Source organism: Lutjanus erythropterus, chromosome 22 (assembly GCF_056507025.1).
Source record: "Lutjanus erythropterus isolate fLutEry1 chromosome 22, fLutEry1.hap2, whole genome shotgun sequence".
Classification (NCBI taxonomy): domain Eukaryota; kingdom Metazoa; phylum Chordata; class Actinopteri; order Lutjaniformes; family Lutjanidae; genus Lutjanus; species Lutjanus erythropterus.
In genome coordinates this window covers 17,222,763-17,245,359 of record NC_139338.1, presented here as the reverse complement: position 1 = coordinate 17,245,359, position 22,597 = coordinate 17,222,763, and the positions used below count along the sequence as shown (strand labels likewise).

General features: G+C 39.0%; 2 protein-coding genes across 5 annotated transcripts in view; one reads left to right on the top strand and one right to left on the bottom strand.

The window, feature by feature from the left end:
* cacna2d4a (calcium channel, voltage-dependent, alpha 2/delta subunit 4a) overlaps window positions 1-22,597 on the top strand; it is a 114,925-nt gene that overhangs the window by 14,088 nt on the left and 78,240 nt on the right. Inside the window, exons 10-27 of one of the 2 annotated variants that reach the window (XM_084710510.1) lie at window positions 346-435; window positions 544-657; window positions 798-876; window positions 2,494-2,627; window positions 4,342-4,419; window positions 4,517-4,597; window positions 5,530-5,604; window positions 5,763-5,849; window positions 5,953-6,024; window positions 6,235-6,296; window positions 6,636-6,703; window positions 6,786-6,831; window positions 6,928-7,025; window positions 7,394-7,487; window positions 7,637-7,729; window positions 8,898-9,025; window positions 10,421-10,540; window positions 12,072-12,140. In XM_084710510.1, the coding sequence (XP_084566636.1) occupies window positions 346-435; window positions 544-657; window positions 798-876; window positions 2,494-2,627; window positions 4,342-4,419; window positions 4,517-4,597; window positions 5,530-5,604; window positions 5,763-5,849; window positions 5,953-6,024; window positions 6,235-6,296; window positions 6,636-6,703; window positions 6,786-6,831; window positions 6,928-7,025; window positions 7,394-7,487; window positions 7,637-7,729; window positions 8,898-9,025; window positions 10,421-10,540; window positions 12,072-12,140 (1,588 nt within the window). The remainder of the gene's footprint in view (window positions 1-345; window positions 436-543; window positions 658-797; window positions 877-2,493; window positions 2,628-4,341; window positions 4,420-4,516; window positions 4,598-5,529; window positions 5,605-5,762; window positions 5,850-5,952; window positions 6,025-6,234; window positions 6,297-6,635; window positions 6,704-6,785; window positions 6,832-6,927; window positions 7,026-7,393; window positions 7,488-7,636; window positions 7,730-8,897; window positions 9,026-10,420; window positions 10,541-12,071; window positions 12,141-22,597) is intronic. The other variant, XM_084710509.1, reaches the window with a different exon arrangement.
* The window catches only part of lrtm2a (leucine rich repeat transmembrane protein 2a), a 46,868-nt gene continuing 31,846 nt past the window's right edge, over window positions 7,576-22,597 (bottom strand). For 2 of the 3 annotated variants that reach the window (XM_084710507.1, XM_084710508.1), the window contains one exon: window positions 17,117-22,461. In XM_084710507.1, coding sequence (XP_084566633.1) covers window positions 21,941-22,461 — 521 coding nt within the window. In that variant the 3' untranslated portion in view covers window positions 17,117-21,940. Of the gene's footprint in view, window positions 7,705-11,262; window positions 11,713-17,116; window positions 22,462-22,597 lie in introns of those variants that run through there. The other variant, XR_014768946.1, reaches the window with a different exon arrangement.

The following is a 22,597-nucleotide window of genomic DNA, read 5'->3' as shown; positions in this document are numbered from 1 at the left end:
CAAAATGTCAATTAATGATACATATCACTATTGTTTTGTTTCCCACCTCTACTGGTGTATGAAGGCTAGGTCTGTCACTGGTCCACACAATGGTGAAAGCCACGAGTGTCTGTGAGGGTGTCTGTGTGTGCATGTTTATTAATCCTGATTAGCTCCTGGTGTTGCTGTGACTTTGCTGTAATTGGTCAGTGTGCTAGGGAGCCGGGGTTAATCCCTCCTTTACTCTTTCACTCACCCTCATGATCTCTCTCTTCGTCTTTGTCTGAGGTGACCTGCAGTCACCTGTATTTATCCAAAGGTTAAGATCCATAGCTTAGTGACAGATGTCTGTTTGTATCTCTGCAGCATTTCAAGCTCCTGGTTGAAGAGCTTCATGTCAAAGGAGAGGGCAAAGTGAAAAAAGCAATGAAGGAGTCTTTCAAGATCCTCAATGAGGTTTGAGCCGCTTCACAACCATTACAGCAACTGCTAGGTCTTATCGGTACACAGCATTGCAAGCAATAAAGGTACATTGTGTGTGTGCATGTATGTGCGTGCATTTAGGCTGTAGCGCTGGGCCAGGGCAGCCTGTGCAACCAGGCCATCATGCTGATAACAGACGGAGCCATGGAGGACTTCCAGGATGTTTTTGAACAGTTCAACTGGCCAGAACGACGGGTATGACGCACAAATACACACTTGAACAACTGTAAACACCAGTGAAATTTACTTTAAGCAAACAAACACATATCAATGACGTGTTTAGATGAAGCAAATGAGCTTATGACATTTTATAATATACTTTATGGTCTCTCCAGGTTCGGGTCTTCACCTATCTGATTGGACGAGAGATGACATTTGCTGAAAATGTTAAATGGATTGCCTGCAATAACAAGGGTAAAGACCAAATGGGGATGGATCATTAGCCTAAAGGTCAAAGAATTCAATTCAATTTAACTTTATTGACATTAGCACAATGTACGGACACATATGTAAATGAAAAGCAGGGCTATGGCTTCACTAAGACAGTGTGAGGACGGGGTATAGTGACATTCATGTATAAAAATTACAAACAATACAAATAAAGACAAGAATAGCCACATATATACAAAAAAGCAACATACACTATATATAATATGCTACACATGTACAAATGTCTGAGTCCTGTAAAGTAGTTGTGCAAATGGGATTGTAGACAAAACAATAAAAGAAAGTGAGCTCTGGGGAGCTAAAAGTGCCATTAGAATGTGGTACTAGTGCAAAGAGAGCTATATGGAACTGTGCAAATGGCATTAACATGGCAGCAGTACAAAAATACAGTCATTAATAAAGTTCAAATGGCATGAATGTGGCAATAGTGCAAAAATGCCTGCATTAATAAAGTTTAAAGGGCATGAATATGACAGCAGTCCAAAAATACAGACATTAATAAAGTTCAAATGGCAGGAATGTGGCAGTAATACAGAAAAACACTCACCACTCCACACTAAAGTTCTTGAATCCTGTTTTTACATAGAAGTTCCTAGTCTGAATCCCTGGTTCTTTCACAAACATTGGGATTGCAAGTTTTGCTAATTTGAGCAACAAGGACTAGAGTGATAGGAAGTGATTGCAGAAGTTTTGTACATCTAAGTCTTAGATAAAACAAGACCATGAGAGGAGTTCTTCTGTCCCCTCCGAGACGTTCCCAGTGGTGCTGTCTGGGACTGGGTATCAGGTGCTGCCCTCTTGTGAATTACATGGGGTCATGCAGCAGCTCAGACCTGAAAATAATCGCTTTATACTGCTCTGAGCACATCAAAACCCCTGACTAAATACCTGATTATAAGAACAGATACACTGTAAACACATCCCTGGCCAAAAAAAATCATATGATTGTGTGTGTGTGTGTGTCTGTGTGTGTAATGGGTAACAGGTGCACTCCCTTCTGTTGCGTACACTGGCAGTTGCTTCTGCCAGCAACAAAATACGTATCTGTCATAAACAGACAAATATGTTTATTGTTATACTCCGCTGCAAAAACATTCAGTATATATTTCAGGTTTAGTTGAGTAAACACATCTACTTATTAATATTCACTCTTGGGGAGACGCTACAAATGGGAAAAGGGTTGCACGCATTCACATATTCATACCTGGCAGTGCTTCAGTAGCCTGTTGTCACTGAGCAGCTTCACTGCAGGTATCCCATTGACGTCATTGTCTCCCACTTGCAGAAATGCCTTAAACCTAATACTAAGCCAAGCTTTAAAGAAGCACATTTGCATTGATGGGAGATTCAAGCTGTTTTTTCATTAAAAACAGCTTAGTGTTTTCTGGGAATACCACGTTTTCTGAAGTCGGATAAATGAGTTTGCTGCTCTGAATATAATACCCAAAGGCCAGAAGCAGAAAGATAAAAATAATGTGGTGAACATTTTTGTTTTGCTAAAATTTATAGGTCCTAGTTTTTCCATCTGAGTGAAGTAATTTCTGATGTATGGTATGTGTGTATATGTATTTATGTTTGTTGCAGGTTACTACACACATGTCTCCACACTGGCTGACGTCCAGGAAAATGTTATGGAGTACCTCCATGTTCTCAGTCGACCAATGGTCATCAACCACGATCATGACATCATCTGGACTGAGGCCTATATGGACAGTGTGGTCAGTGCTTCTCTCATTATATGTATGCTTGCTTGGTAACACACACCATTATCTATCAATATTATCCGGCATATGTAATCAAAATATCAGACTCAATTAGGATGCTATGCTGTTACTTTTGGCAATGATGATCCATTTTTTTCTGGAGGACAGCAGACAAAAACATTCAAATCCAGTTTCTCTGTCTCTCTTAATGAAGACATTTATAGCCTGTCTATTTGTCTCTGTACCTCTCTCCATGGTGCTGAAACATTCAAAATTTCTCCATTCAATTCATCCCAGACAATATGATCTCCTAGCAACATCCTAGCATCCACACAGAACACCATGGCAACCATGCAGCCACAAACAAGTCCTGCACTAGCAATTGCTACAAAAACACCTTAGCAACATTGAAAAGTATAGCACGCAGTGTTAGGCAAGTTACTTGGAAAAGATAATTACTCATGACTTACTACTCATTGAAAAATTTGATGACATTACTTTAACAGACAACACAATCCTCCTCGACCTGGCGTTAGCTCAGCCACTGACCCCCTACCTCCAACCTCCTAGAATCCCTTCTTCTCTTGTATGTAATATTACTAGATTGCAACTATTTTCTTTCCACCGAGCTACATCTGCCAACCATTTCACTGAGCAGAGGGAAGTTGAAAGAAATATTTCCTCCATGAAACTGCTCACAATAAGCTCAAGTGTGTTTTATTACTCAAGATTATTGAATCTTGAGTAACTGGGTCATGAGGTCTGGAAAAAGACACTGCTGTTGAGCTTTTCAAATGTTTTTATTACTTAGTAAAAATTACATTACACTGTAGTAACCATATAGCATCCAAAAAAGCAGTGCACCAGCAACTATTTAGCAACACACAAAAATCCAGTCCAAGCCGGTTTAACACTTTCTCTATAATATCTATAAATTGTTCTTCTATTGCATCTGTTGCGAACTGTGCCTGCTTATTTCTGTTTCAGTTTCAGTATCAGTATCTGTTTTCATCCGTGCCATGTGTCATATCTTTTCATTGCCATTTCATGCTTGTTGTCTTTCCTCCATTCCATCTTCACCTTCAGCTCCCAAGCACACAAGAGGTAATTGCTAGTGTCAAATCATACTTGGAGCTCTAGGTTAAGTTTACTTTGCAAACTGAAATTTCTAAGCAACATAGCCATGTAAAATGCAGTAGTACCTGTAATTTTCCAGTGATTTTTAGTAGTTTTTTGTTAAGCTAACTGTCCACCATTGCTTAAAATGCTATGGTTAGCTCAATGCTAGTACCTTTAATTAGCTACCCTTAGTCAATCTTTCATTTAGTTTAAACCCGAACATTAATGTTATATGGTTCAGACAGAGGTAAGCTTAGCTCCCCTAGTTAGTTAGCCAAGCTTAGACAGTCTAGTTTTTAGCTTTCAATTATACTTCACTATTTGTGTTCTTCAATATTTTACAGGAACACATTTTTTACATTTATTTAAGTGAACCTTTCATAGCTTGTCTCACCTTTCCCTTTGTGCTGTAAAATATTACACCAGTCAGTGTTCTCTGGTTCAGCTAGATTTAGTCTTAAATTAAGCATTGTCTTTCAGTCCATCTTGATATCGCTTAAATGTTCCCTTTTTTTCAAAAGAAGTGAACTCCTTCAACTTTTAGACTTTCACTTTTAGATGAGCAGTTTTAGCTCATCAAAAAATGTTCTTGTGCGTGTGTGCATCACAGCTGTTCAACAGTCAGGCCCAAAGCCTGCTCCTGATGACCTCGGTAGCCATGCCTGTGTTCAGCAAGAAGAAAGAGACTGTAAGTATTATTATTTTTAAACACCATTAATACCTTTACCCTCTACAGATGTCACTTGAGCCTGTATATTTATGAACCTGATGTGTGTTTCCTGTAGTTGTCTCATGGGATTCTGTTGGGAGTGGTGGGAACTGATGTGGCCTTGAAAGAACTCATGAGATTAGCTCCAAGATACAAGGTAAACCATCCACAATATATACAGTGTCCAGGATGTCAAGGATGAAACGCCGCACTTTGTAATGATTCTTTTATGAGACAGCCAGTGACATTGGATTCATAATCTAATGTTAAGAGAGAGTTTGGATTATTTGAACTGGGGTTGAATGAGTTACTTATCGATAGTCAGTGTTTTACACAATAGATGCCTGTCGGTGAAGAGGACCTGAGAACCACCACTGAAGCTAATCAATGTACTGCTGTGAACAGGGTCAGCAGAAATTTTAGCCACTTAAAAAAGCCCATCTAAAAAACACTCAATATCCCATTAAGTGTACACCGTATATAGAGAGTATTTTCACTGCTTTATCTTGCTGTCAGACTGCCTTTTCTGTTGAAACTGCTGTTACATGAGCTAAATGTTGCTCTCTCTCTCTCTCTCTAGCTCAACCAGACTCCTATTGCAAAAACAGTAATCTTACTTGCAGAGCACAGGAGTTGCTGGTCTCCCCTTGTCTTGATTGATTATTTTTATTTTTTTAAGTTACTGTGTATCCAAAACATTAAGACACTGAAGTCCCACAATAACACAAACAAACTAACCGATCAAGGCATCAGCAGACCAACAACTCCTGTGTTCTTTGAGGTAAAATGACAGATTTTGCTAATGGAGTTTGGTTAGTTTGAAAATAATGATATTTGGTACATAACAGCAGTTTCCTGCCCAAACAGGCTGTCTGATGACAATATCAAGTGGTATAAATATTCTAAATATTGAGTACACTTAAACTAATATGAAAAAATACATACATCTACTGTAGGTAATACACTGACTGAATATGGACAATTACGTGATACAACTGTATAACCCCACTTTAAATAATCCAGACTATACCTTGCAATGTTTCCCTGTAGTAAAGAGTGTTGTGTCCTTGTGTCTTTCTGTCTCTTCAGCTCGGTGTCCATGGTTACGCCTACCTCATCACCAACAACGGCTACATCCTGTCTCATCCTGACCTTCGGCCTCTGGTAGAGACAAATATCTTATTATAGAGTAAATACTGCAACTGAGAGACTTTATAACCCTACTTGACAGATTTGTTGCAGTTAACAAATCAAAATAAAATGGGATAGGTTGCTAAAGACTTGCTTTGTTGTTTGTTCGTTTGTGTTTTTGTGTTTGACAGTATAAGGAGGGGAAGAAGCTAAAGCCAAAACCCAACTATAACAGTGTTGATCTGTCAGAGGTGGAGTGGGAAGACACTGAAGAGAAAGTGAGTAAAACACACGCACACACACATTTCTATATGTCAGTGTAAGATGCGTTAATGATGAAACAAGTGAAGAAGTGCTGAGTATATGACGTGTGTGTTTCAGCTGAGGACAGCCATGGTTAAAGGAGAAAGTGGAATGTTGTCTCTAGATGTGAGAACTTCAGTGGATAAAGGAGTGAGTACTTTTGTTTTTGTGTGTGTCTCTTTAATATTAGAGCAGAGATTAGACTTTCCTTGTCTTTCTTCCTCTGGGATTTTGTTGTCTTTTCTTGTATCATCCAGGTCTTATTCTCTTGTTTTCTTTGAGGTGACAAGTTTTACAGGTCCATTTGGGTTTTATATCTTGTAAGTATAAGCTATCTTTCTTTCTCTCTGTCGCTCCCAGAGGAGAGTGATGTTCCTGAAGAATGATTACTTCTACACCATCATCAATGAGACACCATTCAGGTAACAACAACAAATGCTTAATGTTGGAAATGAAAAAAGAATATTATGAGTATGCAAAATGTTATAAATGAAAATTCTCCCTGAATTCATATTATAATTTTAAACACAAGTTTACTGTTTTTTCTATTTATTTCAAGTAATTTATCTGTATATCTGATATGTGTTGTTTTGTTTTAATGTAAATTTTTCTTTTATTTTTATTTTACACCTGCTTTGGCAATGTCAGTATCTGTTTCCCACACCAATAAAGCCTCTCTTGGATGAATTGAACTGATTCATTCTGCCTTTGACATCTAATATAATATGTGGTAAAGTAATTGTCTTCCCTATGTTTGACAGTCTGGGTATAGTGTTGACTAGAGGATATGGACAGTATATCTTCACAGGAAACGTCTCTGTTGAGGAGGGTAAGTGTGTCCCTTCTCTGTTTGTGTGTCTGTATTTGTGCCTGTCCTTCCTCTCATGTCTTATGTTTTTTTTTTGCTTCAGGTCTCCATGACTTACTGGCTCCAGACCTGACCATAGCCAACGAATGGTGAGTGCTGTGTAACTAGTAGAACAAGTGGATTTGTTTGGAGTGCGTCATAAATATATGGCTACAGTACACTTTTCTTTTCACGTTTGCTTGTAGGACCTACTGCGAGACAGACATTGACCCAGCCCATCGTAAGCTTAGCCAGCTGCAGGCAGTGGTGCTATACCTCACTGGCAAAGAACCAGATCTGGAGTGTAAGTGGACACTTTAATTTCAGCACATCATATTTTGATTGTGAAAAAATAAAACACACCTTACCTCTGTAATGCCATAGCAAATGGATTCTATTTGTTCACATAAACACCATAAATCATGAGAGAAAACACACTCACACATCACACCACTGCAGGTTGGGTTTGTGACAGCTGCAATATTCTAAAGAGAGTCTTTAAACATTAAAATGAGATTATTTGTCTACAGCTACAAACAACAAATAGGATACAATCTTGTGATCTTCATTAAATGCTCAGTATTTATTTTCTGTCTTCCTCTTCTATGCCTCAGTCATTAATTACCATTAGCAATGGGTTTATGTTGTTTTTCCCTTGGTTTCTCTCTACAGGTGATGTGCAGCTGTTGCAACAAACTCTATTTGATGCTGTGGTCACAGCTCCTATGGAAGCCTACTGGACTGCTCTCATGCTCAACACATCTGGGTGAATATTAACACACATGCACACTCAGAAATATTTTATTAATCAGGACATGGAGTGTTTTTTTACATACTGGTTTTATTTCATATCTGTTTTGCTCCACATCCTTCTTTTCTGTCTCACTTTCTCTCTTCTTTCTGTCTCTCTTTCAGTATGGACGAGGGGGTAGAAACAGCGTTCTTGGGGACCCGTTCAGGCCTGATGAGATTCCAGAGATACACTGGTATTGAGAAAAGAACTGGCAAGTGAGTAAGGAAGAACACAGCCTTGAATATTAAATATCATCACATCAAATTATTCCACAACCAGAAGGTTCAAAAACCGAGGTTTAACAAAGTGTTACTAATGTGAGAGCGATAGCAATTAAAGATATGAATTGAGGCTGAAATTACAGTATGGCGAGAGTCTGCCCTCTGGTGGTCAATAAAAGAAGTTGTTTTCTGTACAGAACCCCAGTTACAGTCTTATTACTCCAGACATGCAACTGATACAGATGTTTACACGCAACAGTTAACATTTCATTGACATTGCGTCAATTGTGAGAACTAAAGGAAAAACAACAACAGTGAGATATATATTAACAGAGAAAAATGCAACACAACAATCAGATAATACAAGGTCATTTGAAACTTTCAAATTATGGATGATAGTCTTATTGATACTTTAAAATAAAATGAAATGTAAAATAAAATGCAATTATGCAAGAAGCCCTAAAATTTTGCAGTTGAGGTAGATAGTTTAAGTATAAAATCCAAAGTAAAATACAAATATGTAAAGCAGTTACAAGTCGAATCTAAGAGGTTTAAGATCAAACTTCTAACAAGTCCAGTAGGTATGAGTGTATTGATTCTGAGGATGTGCTGTATTTTGTCCCAGGAGTCAGGTGCACTAAGTGTACATAAAGCTGAGCGTACAATGTGTCTGGTATATTTGGATTGTCTCTTAAATTAAACACATTTTTATCATCATCTTGTTTGTTAGATGTTGTAAATTTAAATGTCATATTGGATGGCATATATGAATAAACCTTAATAAAACCACACAAGTAAATCCTTGTATTTCAGCTACTGTCTAGGATTTTAATGCATCACTGGAGATGAATTACCCAGCTGTTAAGACTTGTCTGTCTTGATTTTAACCCTCTCACTTCTTATCTCTTCTTATCCTCCATCTCCTTTATTTTCCATTTCACCTCACTGCGTTTTTGATCATGTCCTTTCTTCAATTTTTCCATCACATTATGCTTTACTCACAATCCTTTCTTCTTTCCTTGTCCCTTTGATTGTCCCCAAATGTTTTAGTTGTCCACTTCATTCTGTCCTCATTTTCATCCTTTCTTCTTTATGCTTATCATCATTTTTATGATGTAGATAGTAATTTTTTTCCTTAAAGCTTATTTTTACCTCTCCCCAGGTCTTTCCTGACCTCCACAGACAAGGAGAATATGTTCACATTGGACCATTTCCCGGTGTGGTATCGCAGAGCAGCTGAATACCCAGCTGGACAGTTTCTATACTACTTGCCCAGACAGGAGACTAGAGGTAGAGGACATACCTTCATTGAGCAAATACACACACAGACGCACACAGAACAGTTTTTGTACTGTTTTATTCCCAATCTTCTCAGCCATGTTTCAGCAGGTTGAGCCAGAAATCTCTCAGTGACAGGCTCATTTCTCTACAGCCTGCAGGCTACAACTGCTCCTTTCTGTTTACCTCGTTGTATATTTATGTAGTTTATATCCAACACAGGTTTGGAAAGCTTGAGAAATTATTATTTTTTTTTTTTTTTCAGTTCAGTCTTGATGGATATTCTGTTTAGGTTTATTCTTCACCACAGTTCATATTCTGGGAATTTTGCTGTGACGAAGAATAATCAGTCGCTCCAGAGCGACAAAATTAACAGCTCCTGTCATCATTTTTATCATCACATCATACATTACTAACACTTAACTCCATCTTTAATTCTAGTTGAGAGATGAAAGTCACCAAACAGATTGTTTTTTTTTTAGCCCAGCGCTTCTCTGCCTCTGGATTTAATTTTCTTATTTAGCTCTATCAGAATGAAATGTATTTTTAAAGTGTTTAAAAAAAAAAACAAGTTTGTTGCAAAGTGCTTAAGGCAGCAACAAAGTACAGGAATTTGAATTTAATCTTCACTGCACAGTGCAGACCTTAAAGCGATAGTTTGAATTATTTGATGTGAGGTTAAATGAAGTATTCATCAATAGTCAGTGTATTAGATGAACAGTGTAGTAGATGGCAGTCGGCACGTGTCCAGTTAGGAGAAGCAGAGAGGAGCACCAGCAAGGAACCAAAAAAAATGAACTGCTGTGGATAGGGCCAACAGCAAAAGGTACTTGAACCACTTAAAAAAGGTCCAAAATATAGCTTACACTTGAACTGATATTGATTATTTTTTAGATGCACCTTTTTTAGTGACTGAACCCCCTTTCTTTGAAGACCCTGTCCACAACAGTTCATTGCTTAGCTTCCTTGTTGGTGCCCCGCTCTTCTTGACAAAGGTGGGGCCGTGCCAAAAGGCAGCTACTGGAGCTAATACACTGACACTATCCCTTTAATGTAATTTTGTTGAAATACAGGATGTTTATTCTGTATGAGGCTGGTAATACTGCCCTTCCTCATGACAGAGCACAGTGTGTGTATAGGCCTATATCCACTTCCTGACTTACTTTAAGTAAGTATGCATGTGTATATGTATATTTGGAGTATACTGGACACTATATGATGTTTGCACTTCAGAAAGTTTGAAACATCCCATTTCAAGATGGTGATAAATGTTTCATATTGCATTTAGACTGATATAATGAAACATTTTATCATACCACCATCATTTACCCCTTAAGGAACAAGTGTACACAAATGGTCTTGTATATATGTTTTAGGTTGATGTTAGATTTAGTTTGTTGTGTTCAGATATATTCAGGGACTATGAGGCTGACTATAGCGCCACCTTGAGTGCAGAGGAGGTGGAGCTTCAAGCGGAGGAGGGAGGGAGGAAACAGAGGGAGGCGGATGATGATGAGGAGGAGGAGGGTAGAAGAACACTTTTACTTATACTTGGCATGCCGCCTCTTTTTATTCATCCTTCTTCTGTTCTGTTCCTCATCCCTAAGTTCAATGCATGATGAGTGCTGTGGATTCTGTTTCTTCATCTTCTCTTTAACCGTCTTTGTCTTTTTCTTGCTCTGTAATTTTTCCGCTCTGTCTCATTTCTCCTTCTGATCTTTATTTCTCTGTCTTTTTCTCATTGCCCGAGCATGCAATTAAAGTAGAAACCTTCTCTTAGGGAGTCAGTAAGGTATCTGGTTCATTTGCATTATGCTGAGCAGAGGTGTGGACTCCAGTCAAAGAACTTTGTCAGTCTTATCACAAATTTGATGACTGACAAAATCAAAAAAACTTAAATACCTGGCCTAAGACTCCTGACTTCATTTAGACTTGACTTGAAAATACTTGTTACCTTCTCGAAAGCCCAAAGTTTAAAGAGTATTATGCTAAAAAGTGTGCCACGAATCAATTAACTTTCTTTCATTGCTTGAATAAACTAACATTAACACTCTTCATTCTCAGCAAATTGGCACTTACCCTGCATTCATGTGGTGTTGAAATAATTGGAAAAATTAGTCTGGAAAAAAAAAAATTCTGAGCACTCTCTCAGGTTGGAACAGCAACTCGGAACGTCTGTGAAAGCTGTGAAGCTTGGGACTTGACTTTGTACTCGTCAGTCTCGACTTAGGACTTGACTCAGGACTTACCTGTTTTGACTTGGGACTTGACTTGTGGCTTGAGTGCACAGACTTGAGACTTACTTGTGACTTGCAAAGCAGTGACTTGGTCCCGTCTCTGGTGCTGGTATCACTTCTGTCTTTCATGAATTCTTGTTGAGCAGTAAAACTCTGGTTTCATGGAGTTTGTTGGCTGTATTATTTCTGTCATTCTGTTAGCAGTACATTATGCAATATTTAACAAATAAATCTCATTCTCATCAAATTGCATGATTTTCATGGAAGCATAGACCAGTTTTGTTTTAAAGGACTGAACAACAGAAATACAAACATGGGGCACATGGAAACACACACACGTAGTCCTTCTGTTATGAGCATATTAGATGATTAGCTGTCATACGCCGTGTTACATAACGCTTAAACTGTTAATCTGGCTGGAGTGTGTGGCTTGGTGACAGTTGGCATCAGTCAGCATGATGGCTTTGAATAGACACACAGAAGAAGAATGCATGACTTTATTAAATATTACCTACTAAGTCCAAGTCAATCTGTCACCCACATATTTTCAAACACATTTTGGCATATCTGTCCTAACACTTCAGCTGTCACTATCACTGTTAGCGTTCACAGACTTACAAATGGTCTATTATTCAGCATGTGCGAAAATTAATATTTCCGGGAACATTTTCCTTTTCTTGTGCATGCATATCCTCATGCATGTGTATGTTTAGAAGGGTTATTTTTGTGTTTGTGATGTTCACACGCATGCAACCATGTTTCCACATGCATGTATTGATAAAAGGCTGTAAATTCTTGCTAATTGTGTGTTGCTCTACCAGCAGGAAGGATAGTGATTGCCACCACTGCTGTCACTGTTACGGTGGGCAAGAAAACAGCCATCGCCGGAGGTAGGATGACACTTTTTTCTCTTTGTCTTTTATGCACATTTTATTTCACTGTCCCTTCTCTCTGTCTCATTCCTTTTTAATCTCCTCTTTTCCTTACATGCACTTGAAATGTTTTCTGACTGTAAACTTCTCTTGCAAAGCGCCCCCTCTCCTTGCATGTTTAATGCATCCTCTGCCTCTTCATTCTTGGCTCTTTCTCTCTTCTCTCCGTCTGTGTTATCATGGTTTTTCACAAGGTAAAATTGACTGGCTTTGACTGGATTTCCTGGTGACATTTGAACTTGCTGATTGGATGGTGATTGCTGATAGCATTGCATTACAATCAGCACTTAGGTATTGATGTGCTGATTTGTCAGTCACGCTTGCAATGCTGTTTGAATGTGTTGTGGAATTTACTCCAAGACAAACTAAATGGCACACTTACATCTTTGGTCATTTTGTCGTAACAGATAAGAAAAGAGTTTAGCTCATTTGCATTAGTAGTTTGGTGTTCTCTTAACTTATTCTTTTGCTGTACTCACTGGAAGCTGCAGTTGAAATAACAACGTCTATTAAGGAGAAGAGGATTTTGTGAACTGTGTGAAATTTGTCTAATACATAATATAATAATTCTACATAATTATAGATACATAAATAAAGCAAATGGTTACATTTCCACATCAGGATAAACTATTTAAATAGACATTTTGATTAGAACCCAACTTGACAAATATGGACCAGTAAAACATTTAATTTGAGAAAATACTATAAACTGTCTGTTTAGTAGATGTTCCAGAGCTTTTGATCATATTAATTGATCTTCTTCAGCAGACATAGCTTTCCAAATTATTGTAGAATTAAACCTCAGGAGAAGTCTGAAAGTGCATTTATAAAACAGAAATTTTACCATTAACAATTCCATGACAACTGAGCAAACTAGTTCTTAAATGGACTTTGGTATGATCTTTTTTTTTTTCCGACTGCTGTTTTTAAGGTCAAGAATAAGGATGGGCAAGTTGGTCAAAAAATAATCCATTTAATTGCAATCGCAATCCATAATCCTTTTTTCTCAGTTTTCAAATGTCCTGTAGACTACAGCCAAACTTGAAACAACCTGTGAATTTCTCAGTTTGCACCATTAAAACACAATATTGCTACACATGTTTCAAAATGGTGATTAAAACCTGAGTTTATTTGAAGCTTTAAATAGAAGCCAAAACATAACATAATCATAAGATAATAATTATCAAGTACTCACAACTCAATTGCATTGTTTACAATACATCACCCAATTCAATCAGCATAGCCATCTATTTGGCTGCATCACTCTATTGGCTTGTTCTGCTAGCCAATGGCATTGTACGAAATTTGGAAACAGAAGTAAAATACGAAAGTTAAATAATGCAATTTCTACAATTTGCCTGAGAATTAGATTATGGAAGCCTTAGATCATGATCTTGATCTTAAATCATCAGATTGCTCATCCCCAGTCAGACATGTAACTCAGCCTATATTATTGGCCTGCTGATGTATTGGCTCAGCTCCAGTTGTGATCAGGTGCCTGAGATGCTCGGAGAGTTACCTTACCTGTGTTGTATCTAGTTTCTTCAGTAGCTGCTAATCTCTGATTTCACTTTGACTCTTACGGATTTTGTGTGCGACTCCATAAGGAAAATGTTTATAGATTATATTTGAGAGCATTTTGTGTTATAGTTCATAGTCTCTGGCTTTGTTTCATTGCTTCCTGATGTGTGTGTGTTTCTGTGTGCTTTGTCCTGGTAAACCCATCTGTGACTGACACACTCATCAGTCATAATTATCTGGGTGAGACAAGGCCCTCTGGTGCTGCATCCTGAGAGCATGTGTGTATCTGAGTGTGCATGTCTGAGTGTTTACCTGCATTTGGTGTCTCATTATGCTGAGAGACAGACAGAAAAACACTCCAATCCCAAACACACGCCCTTATCTGTATTTCACAGCTTTCATAGAAATTGTCCCAGGTGTGAAAATCATGTTATATTTGGAAATGGAAAACAGGGAGAGCAGGGAGACGTGAGAAAGAGTTCAAAATAGATGTGTTTCGGTCGCTCTCTTAATCTCACTGCCTCTCATTCTTAGCGTTTTTCTCTTTTTTCTTCATTTTGCATCATTCTGTCTTCTCTGCTTCTTTTGCAATATTAACTTCACAGTATGTCAGATCCAGAGTTTTGCTATAGCCTACTGTACCTTTTGTAAATTCTCAGTAACACCTTAAATAACTAGCACTCTGTAAAGACTGCATTTATTGTATTTTTCCAACTGATTTTTATGCTTATTAATGGTAAATTGTTACACAGTCGTCACCTATTAGAGGTCAAAGGTCATAAATTGTTGAAGTTTTTATTCATTGCTGCATCACTGGATGTCAAGTGGAACAGCTTTTCTACCAGCTGCTTCACTTAACAAAAAATATAGCGGGAAAAGCTGTATCAATGTTTTATGGACTTGCTCTCTCTGACTTTCTTTAACACACCCTCGCACAAGGGTACACACACAGTCACACACATATATTTGCACACTACTCATCGTGTTTCACCCTTTGACACTCCTCCTTACAATGTTAAACCCTCACATACATCTCTCTTTTCTTAGCCTCTACCCTCCGAAGCTGTCAGACCTGTCTCCCTTCCCTTCGCCACGCTTTTCTCTGTCTTTTCTTCCTCCCCTCGTTACTCTTTTCTCCCTGTCATGTCACTTTCTCTCTTATTGCTTTGTTCGCTCACTTCCTCTTCACATCTATTTCTTGCTGCATGTGTGGAAGTGAGGGTCACGTTTACCTTCTGAACACAAGGGGATGTTCAAAAGCTGCCTTGTCAAGGGACGCACACACACATACAACCATAAAGCTGTATCGTACCCATCTTTGGCATGACTACTATACTTGCACGAGTGTGTATTACCTATACCTTGATGTAGCATTTGAATGAGTTTCCGCATATGCACTGTAAAATAAGAAAATGCAATGTAAACGTACACATAAACAACACAAAAACATTTCTGGTGCAAATGGACCACTGTAAAAACACACCCTGTTTCATATTTAGTCAATTGTGCCCAGTTTCATAAAACCTCAGCTTTATCTTAAACCTAAATCTAAGGATGCTTTAGGAATAAAGTGAGTTACATAAATCACCATGAGGATTTCCTTTGAGATTAAAGGGTTTTCACCACCAACATCCTAATCATTTACCCTTAGCTGCTAGTATTGCTAAAAGACCTGTAGTGACCATTTTCCTCAGAAAATTCTAGTACAACAATGGCTGAATTTATGGTGACTGAAGAGGAGGTGGAGATATCAAGATGCATTTTTCAGGACAGAGAAAATCTGATGGACAGTATGAGCAATGCACAACATGTCACAGAGAATAGATTTGATGTTAGCACAAGCAACTTTGTAGCTAGCTAGCCATCATTAACATAACATGTCTCATATTTTACATTAGCTCTATCACATTGATTTGTCAGCTAGCTTACCTCTTAACACATCTTCTGCTTCTGTGTATTTGTTATGACTGCTTGCTTCTTTTTCCTTTTGTATTTTTGTTGTCTTTTTTGGAAGAGCTAGGTTAAGCTGAGACTGTGTCCGTATTTAGCACGCTTAAACAGTGCGTGAGATTTATTAGTATGTCCAAAACTAATATGAAACCAGGCGGAAATGGATCCGTTTTTTTTTCAGCACACATAATAATTCATATTTGCATGGCCATAAGCTGCTAAAAGGGTTGCAATTCCATGTATGACCACTGAGTGTCAGTGTTTGTCTGAACAGAATCTGGTCAGTTTCCCTCAGTGGCTCATCGCTGTTTGTGTTTAGCTTCCATGCTGATTTAGTGGCAGATTTAATTTCTCCTCCTGTGATGAAGGCCAGGGATTTGGTATTTCAAAATCAGTCAACAGTGACTACAAAAAATACTGTGTTTATACTGTTCTAAGGCTCAGCAATGGATTAGTATATCTCTGTGGCAGAAGGGACAGGCTGTATGTAAATAGACCTAATACGCTGCTATTGACAGAGAAGCAGACTGGAGGAAAGAGAGATAAGTGGGTAAATAAAAAAGACACAGAGCAAGCATAGGTAAAGAATAAAAGATAGACAGAGGACATGTGACATGGAGGAAGAGGAGGAGGAGGAGGAGGAGGAGGATGAGTGGAAGCAGGGAATGAGGATAAAAATGAGGGGGTATGATGAAGGAGGTGAAAAAGTGAAATAAGACTTAACAGAGCAAGGGATGAAGAGAGCAGACATGAGAGAAATGATGGTGAAAGGGACTGAAAAAATGATGGGAGGAGAGGTGACAAAAAAGATAAATGAGACAAGATAAGTGAGAAGATGGGAAATAGAGAAAGGTGAGAGAAGATAGAGGGCAAGTAGCAGAGAAACTGAGATATAAGGTACAGTGTTACAGAGCAACCGTTATCATCTCTGATTTATGATCTCATTTGACCCTGTGTATTTATTCCACTTCAGTTTCTGCATATATCTCACAACATCATATTTTCTGTCTTTCTCTTTCATCCAGAAAAGTAATTTGTACACTGCAAATTGTTGCCCTCCCTCCATTAGACTTGAAACACTATAAAATACACCAAAATATTTGTATTACTACAATATTTGAATTGAAACATCCAGGATTTAGTCTGTAAAGGGATTTTTCTTACCTACAAAGTTCCTACCTTCACTCTTCCTGAAGGGCTGATGTATATGACCATAGTATACATGATGTTGATATCCTGGGTATATAAGGCTTCTTGGTAGAACCCACTGGCTGAATTCTGGTTAGCATCCTTAAAAGGAAAAAGGTTCTGGATAGAACTCTCAAAGAGGGTGCTAGGTGGAACCATTACAACTTAGAAGGGTCCTCTGTAGAACCTCTCATAGGGACTTCTGGGTGACACCTTTTTATTGAGTTATTGCAGCCTTTCGAAGCTTCATCAGTGGTCTGGGTGTCAATTTGACATAAGTGTGATATGTTTTTATTTAAATCAATGCATATTGACCAGGAAATGCTTCATCATCTTCTTCATCATCATCATATCATCATCATTGTCATAATCACAATCATCATAATAACACAACACACCATAGATTTCTGGGCATTGTAGTCTTTGAGACCCTCAGTCATCATGGCTGCTGCAGTTTTACGTAACAAACTATAATTTATTACTCTTTACACACACAGGCTATAGGAACAGGTTCAGCTAGCTAAGATACTTAGCTACCAACAACACGAGACCTGCAGACCAGGGGGTGAGAGGACGTTGTTTCCGCATTCACACGCAGAGTTTAGCCATTGACTTTTTTCCAGTTACTTCCAGAGAGTCCTTGTGAAACTCATGACCATGTTAACCCTTGTCAGTTAAATGTCTTTTCATACCGATACATACTGCCAATTATTAATTTATCTATATCTAAATTATTTTTATCTGTTCATGTTCTCCAGTTCTTTACATTGTACAGGTGACCACTGTTGCTGCAGTGCATCTAGACATTAGTAATCATAATCAGACTCTGGCTCTTTGCACATGTTGACTTCCTACCGGCTCAGTCTCCTACAAATATTTATATGCAACTACTCTGAAGCAAGAAATCATGTAATGTTGACCAGTGCAGAAAAATATGGACGTGATGAATAAGAGTTTTTCCAATACAGATTTCTCTAATCTCATGTCCCATCTTATGCAAGGTATTAGCTTTGAAATTTGTTAATTTTACAATCAGGACCGTAGCTTTTCACTGAAGATTCTCCCACTTGGTTTGCAACAGCTTAATCAGTAGTCATTGTGTTTAGATAACCAATAGAAACCAATAGAAAAATGCTGGGTATCTTGACAACTACAGTCTCACTCACTGAATGTGTACTGTGGGTATAAGCCTGCCACTGGCTGCCTTTTTCAGGTGTTATTCTCCTGCCCTTCCACTATCTGCAATAACGTGAATCTCCCTATTGCTACAGGAAACAACAACACCCTGCAAGCTAGAAACCAGCATGCTAAAAATGGCAAGCTGCCCAAACCTAATCTGGCAGCTAACGGTATGAAAGTAAATAGCTGTTACCTTTTCTTTTGTGGGGATTTAGCCTTTTTAATGTCAGGGCTCGTCTCCCCACGTGCAAATGTTCTACCAAAACAAGTTACCTTCTGTCGCTACATCCTGGGCTCAGTGCTGCTCAGGATGATTGTGATTAATCTGAAGAAATACAAACAAGCCAGAGCGTTTTTTATCCCTAGAGCAGAATGTTAATGTGTGGAGCCAGATTTTGACAACTAATATGTGCAGCATGTTTCTCCATAAATGCTAATGCTGTTGTTTGTTGGTCCAGTAGCACTACATGAAAAAAATCTTATTAAAACGATAAGGTTAGATGTCGCCTGTGTGACTAAATAATGTCACCCTGATAAATTTCAGAGCTGAGGCAGCAGCAGTGTGGGGCCCTTTTTTTTTATTTTCAATGGCTAAACTCTGTCTATGCATCTTGCAGAAACTTACCAACTACTGAAACACAAATAAATGAACACGACGAATAAACAAACATTACAGAGATATTAAAACCTAAAACAAAACATAAACATATAAGTCATTAACACAACAAAAGACATACATCATGAATTGATACAGAAAACCAGAAACAGTTACATCAAAAAACATTTTGGGGATCGCTGGGCCAACACACAATATCAGAGACTAATATAATAATATTTATCTGTATCATACCCAGGTATAAGATAACACACTGTTAATATAAGTTTATTTCCAGCCAATTAAAAATTGAGAGGGAACAATAGTCCTACAGCAGTGGAGCAATATGCAATGAAAGCCAGATTTTTGAGATGTTTATCATTGAACACACAAATGTAAAATTTTAAAGCTTACATAAATATTTCAGGGTGCTTATGAAAACATTATGTAAAGCAAACAAACTAACCTTTTTGTGAATGCACTGAGAAACTAATTAAGTAATGATTACTAAGTTTATAACAGAAGACTCTTTGGCAGTAACAAATGTTCATGTTATGGTGACACAGCTTCCATTGCATATTACTTACCTTTCAGGAAAAATACAAGGACAACAGTATGGGAGAAGGGACAGATGAAAGGAAAGAAAGGAAGATGAAGTCTTCAAGGAAGCGTGAAAAACTTTCCATAAATAGCACTGGATGGAAAGATGGATAGAGAGATAAAGGGATGAGAAGAAAGAGGAGGAGGAGGAGGAGGGGGGAAAAATAGCAGCGTCTTTTTTGTTTAATCCCTTGTTCATTATAATCCCTCTGGGCAAATCATCCATTTTAGAAAGAAAGACGGGGACGGGAGGAGGGAGAGGGAGGCCAGAGGGGATCGAGATTGGGGAAATAAAGTGCAGGAGGCTGAAGTTTGTAGTCCTTAGATGAATTTCTGTAGTCCTTTTCATGAGAAAGGGTTCTCTGAGATAGTGCTTCCGTGCCATAGTAGCAAACAGTCACCTTTGAGGGGTGAAATCAGTCTGAAAATGAGCTCAGAACAAAGAATATTTGCTTTAAAGCAAAGTCTGTGGTCCTTTAAATCGCAGCAACTTCATTTAAACCATTTTGAACAAGCCATAGTCCAAGAAATACCAGTTAAACTGCTTTTTCTGTCCGGATTTTGATCATAGTAATTTAACGAGCATCAAGTAAACAAGAGCCTTCATTCTGACAAAAAGTGATAAATACAGCAAATTCCAGATAAAATGGTTTGTTCCCCGTCAAACTGATAGATGAGATTCATTGTAGAATCTCATAAACAGCTCCAGTCTGTGACACCCAGAGGATGTTATTGGTCCAGAGAAGATCCAGAGAGAAACAGATCCAGTCCAAATAGAAGAAGTCTCATGATCATGATTATTTTGTCAATCCAAATGGTCTCCTGTTCCATATTAAACATCCCTAACAAGTCTCAAGAGACTCAAGACTCAAGGGACTCTGTTTGATCTCCTATCGTCACATTATCTGAGCGTGTCCCCAGTGTTCTCTCTGCAGCCGAGTGCTAGAGAGGCGTTGACTATATAAATGACATCTGTTTGTGAGTCTTTGAGACTTGGAGGTCCAAGGGAACGTCAGAGGAGCGTTAGGCCAGGCGAGGGTGAAGGGATCTGGGTTGGAGTCCTGGTTTTTTGGAGGAACTATTGGCTTTGGAGAGTTTAAGGAGGAGAAAGATGCAAACAAAAAGAGATCTGGGCACTACCTTATACTACAAATTCTACTCGTCATTGATTATGTTTACATGCACAAAATAGTCCTGCACTCTTAGAAATAAAGGTGCTAAGTACACCCATAGGGCTTGGGAGAACCCTTTTTGTTTCCCTTTCAGAGAGTTCTACCTAGAACCCAACATTGAGGATTATACTTACAACCATCTGTGAAAGGTTTCACCAAGAAACCCCTAGGAGGTTCTACAAAGAAGCCTTTTATGGTGCGATAGTTCCACTCAGAACACTCCCTGAGGGTTGTATCTACAACCTTATTACCCTTGAACCCACCCAGGGGGTTCTACCAAGAACCCTTGTATGTTATGGTATAAAGAACACTTGACAAACCCTTTCTTTCTTCTAAAAAGGGTTCTCAATGGCACCCTTAGTCTTACAGAGAACCCTTGACAAACCCTTTCTTCAGTAAAGTTCTTCAGAAGTAAGTTGTTCAGGGTCGAGCCTCAGCCCTTCAAGATGAACCCTTCTGGAACCTTTATTTCTAAGAGTGTACTAAGCTGCTTACATGGCTAATTCCTGCATGCAGTCGCGCATACTCCGATTATAGAAAAGTGGAATGGCTGGAACCGCTTGAGCCATTTTGGTTCTATGCGTTAAAACAGTATTGTTTCAAAGCAAACACAGCTTCCCTCTTTGATTTGCTCAGCCACTTTCTTGAAAAGGCTGGCATTGCAATATTTGTACATGTCCAAAAACCTGTTTATATCCAAGTCTTTCATAATGTTTAAATGTAGGTGGGTTTCTCCTTGCAACAGGAAATGTGGGCTTTTCTTTTGTGCATACATCTCTACCCCAGCCTTGCAACATACAGTAAAAAATCCCTGTTTTTAGGTAAGTATTCTGAATGCACTGGCTACATGTCCAAAGAATGTTCCTAAGACCTGAATAATACCGGCAAATTCCATGTGTGTTTATCTGAAAATACTAAATTCAGAATATCCAAATAGAATATGCTGTGTACCTGTATCAAATTTAGAATATCATCATATTCTGAATAATAGTGGACAATTAATGTGCATGTAAACATAGTCGCGTAGTGAATATTGGTCCAATCAACACCATACATACTGTAAATCCCTGAAAATTCAATCCAGTTTTAGAAATTCTGACTGATTGGACACCATGAGTCTCTTGTAACAGCTTAAATTATATATTTCCTATCAGAGAGAGTACGATTTTTTTTTCTCTCAGCCAATATAATGGTAAATTCAGCAGCAGCCAAGAGCAGCAGTAGGTGGTTGGTAGGCGAGTTGGAGGGATGATTGGTTACAAATACTGTAGCGAGAATGCCTCCAAATGGAGGAGAAAATCAGGGAGCAGATAAGGTATGTGAGGCAGTGGCGGAGAGTGGGATAGAGAGGGAGAAGGTTAAAAATAGAAAGAGGACCAAGAAAGGAAGACAAAAAGTGGGAGAAAGGTGTCAGTTTGAGAGTCAGAGGGAGAGATACCATAACTGCATAAAACAAGCTCTTCCATCTCTCTCCTCTTGAGCCCTTTTAATTTTTCACCCCTTCCAACCTTCACCCTTTGGCATGCCAACCCTCCCCCGTCCCGTTGCTCATCTTAGGCCACAGAGGAGATCTGTTTCTCCTCCCTATCCTCCCCGTCCGCCTCTCCATCTCCCATCAGCGGCTGCCTCTTCTTCAGCTCTCTCTGGTACTTGGCCATCAGCGAGGCATAGATGCAGCCATAAGCCGCGGCTGCAACCATCATGATGCAAACGATGCCACACACCACGCCGGCAATCACCACTGTGCCGATGGCGCGGCGCACACTCACGGGTCGGTAACGGGCGCGTACACAATCTGATGGAGTCTCTCCGCCTCCACCTCCTCCCGTGTTCGACGAGGAGTCATCAGCAGTGTTGCTGTTGTCAGAAATTGGTGTAGCCCCACTGGGGCTAAGAGCGTTCCTGCTGCAGGGAGGAACGCCTCCTTGTCCGGAACGGGAGCCATCACCTCCTCCTCCTCCGTTCTCATCCTCAAGTTGGAGGCAGTAGTTGAACATTTCCACCGGAACTCCACGTATGTCTCGCCCACGCAGATCCTTCGGCAGCGTGCACTCCACTGCGTCCACCTTCCCCCCTGACGGAGACAGAGAGAAGGTACAGAGGCAGGGAGAGGACAGGGAGAGGTCATTTATGAAATGCCTTATGCCTGTAAAGCACTACCAATTAACTGTGAGAGAGGAGAAGACGGAGAGGGGGGTGGTTGAACCAAC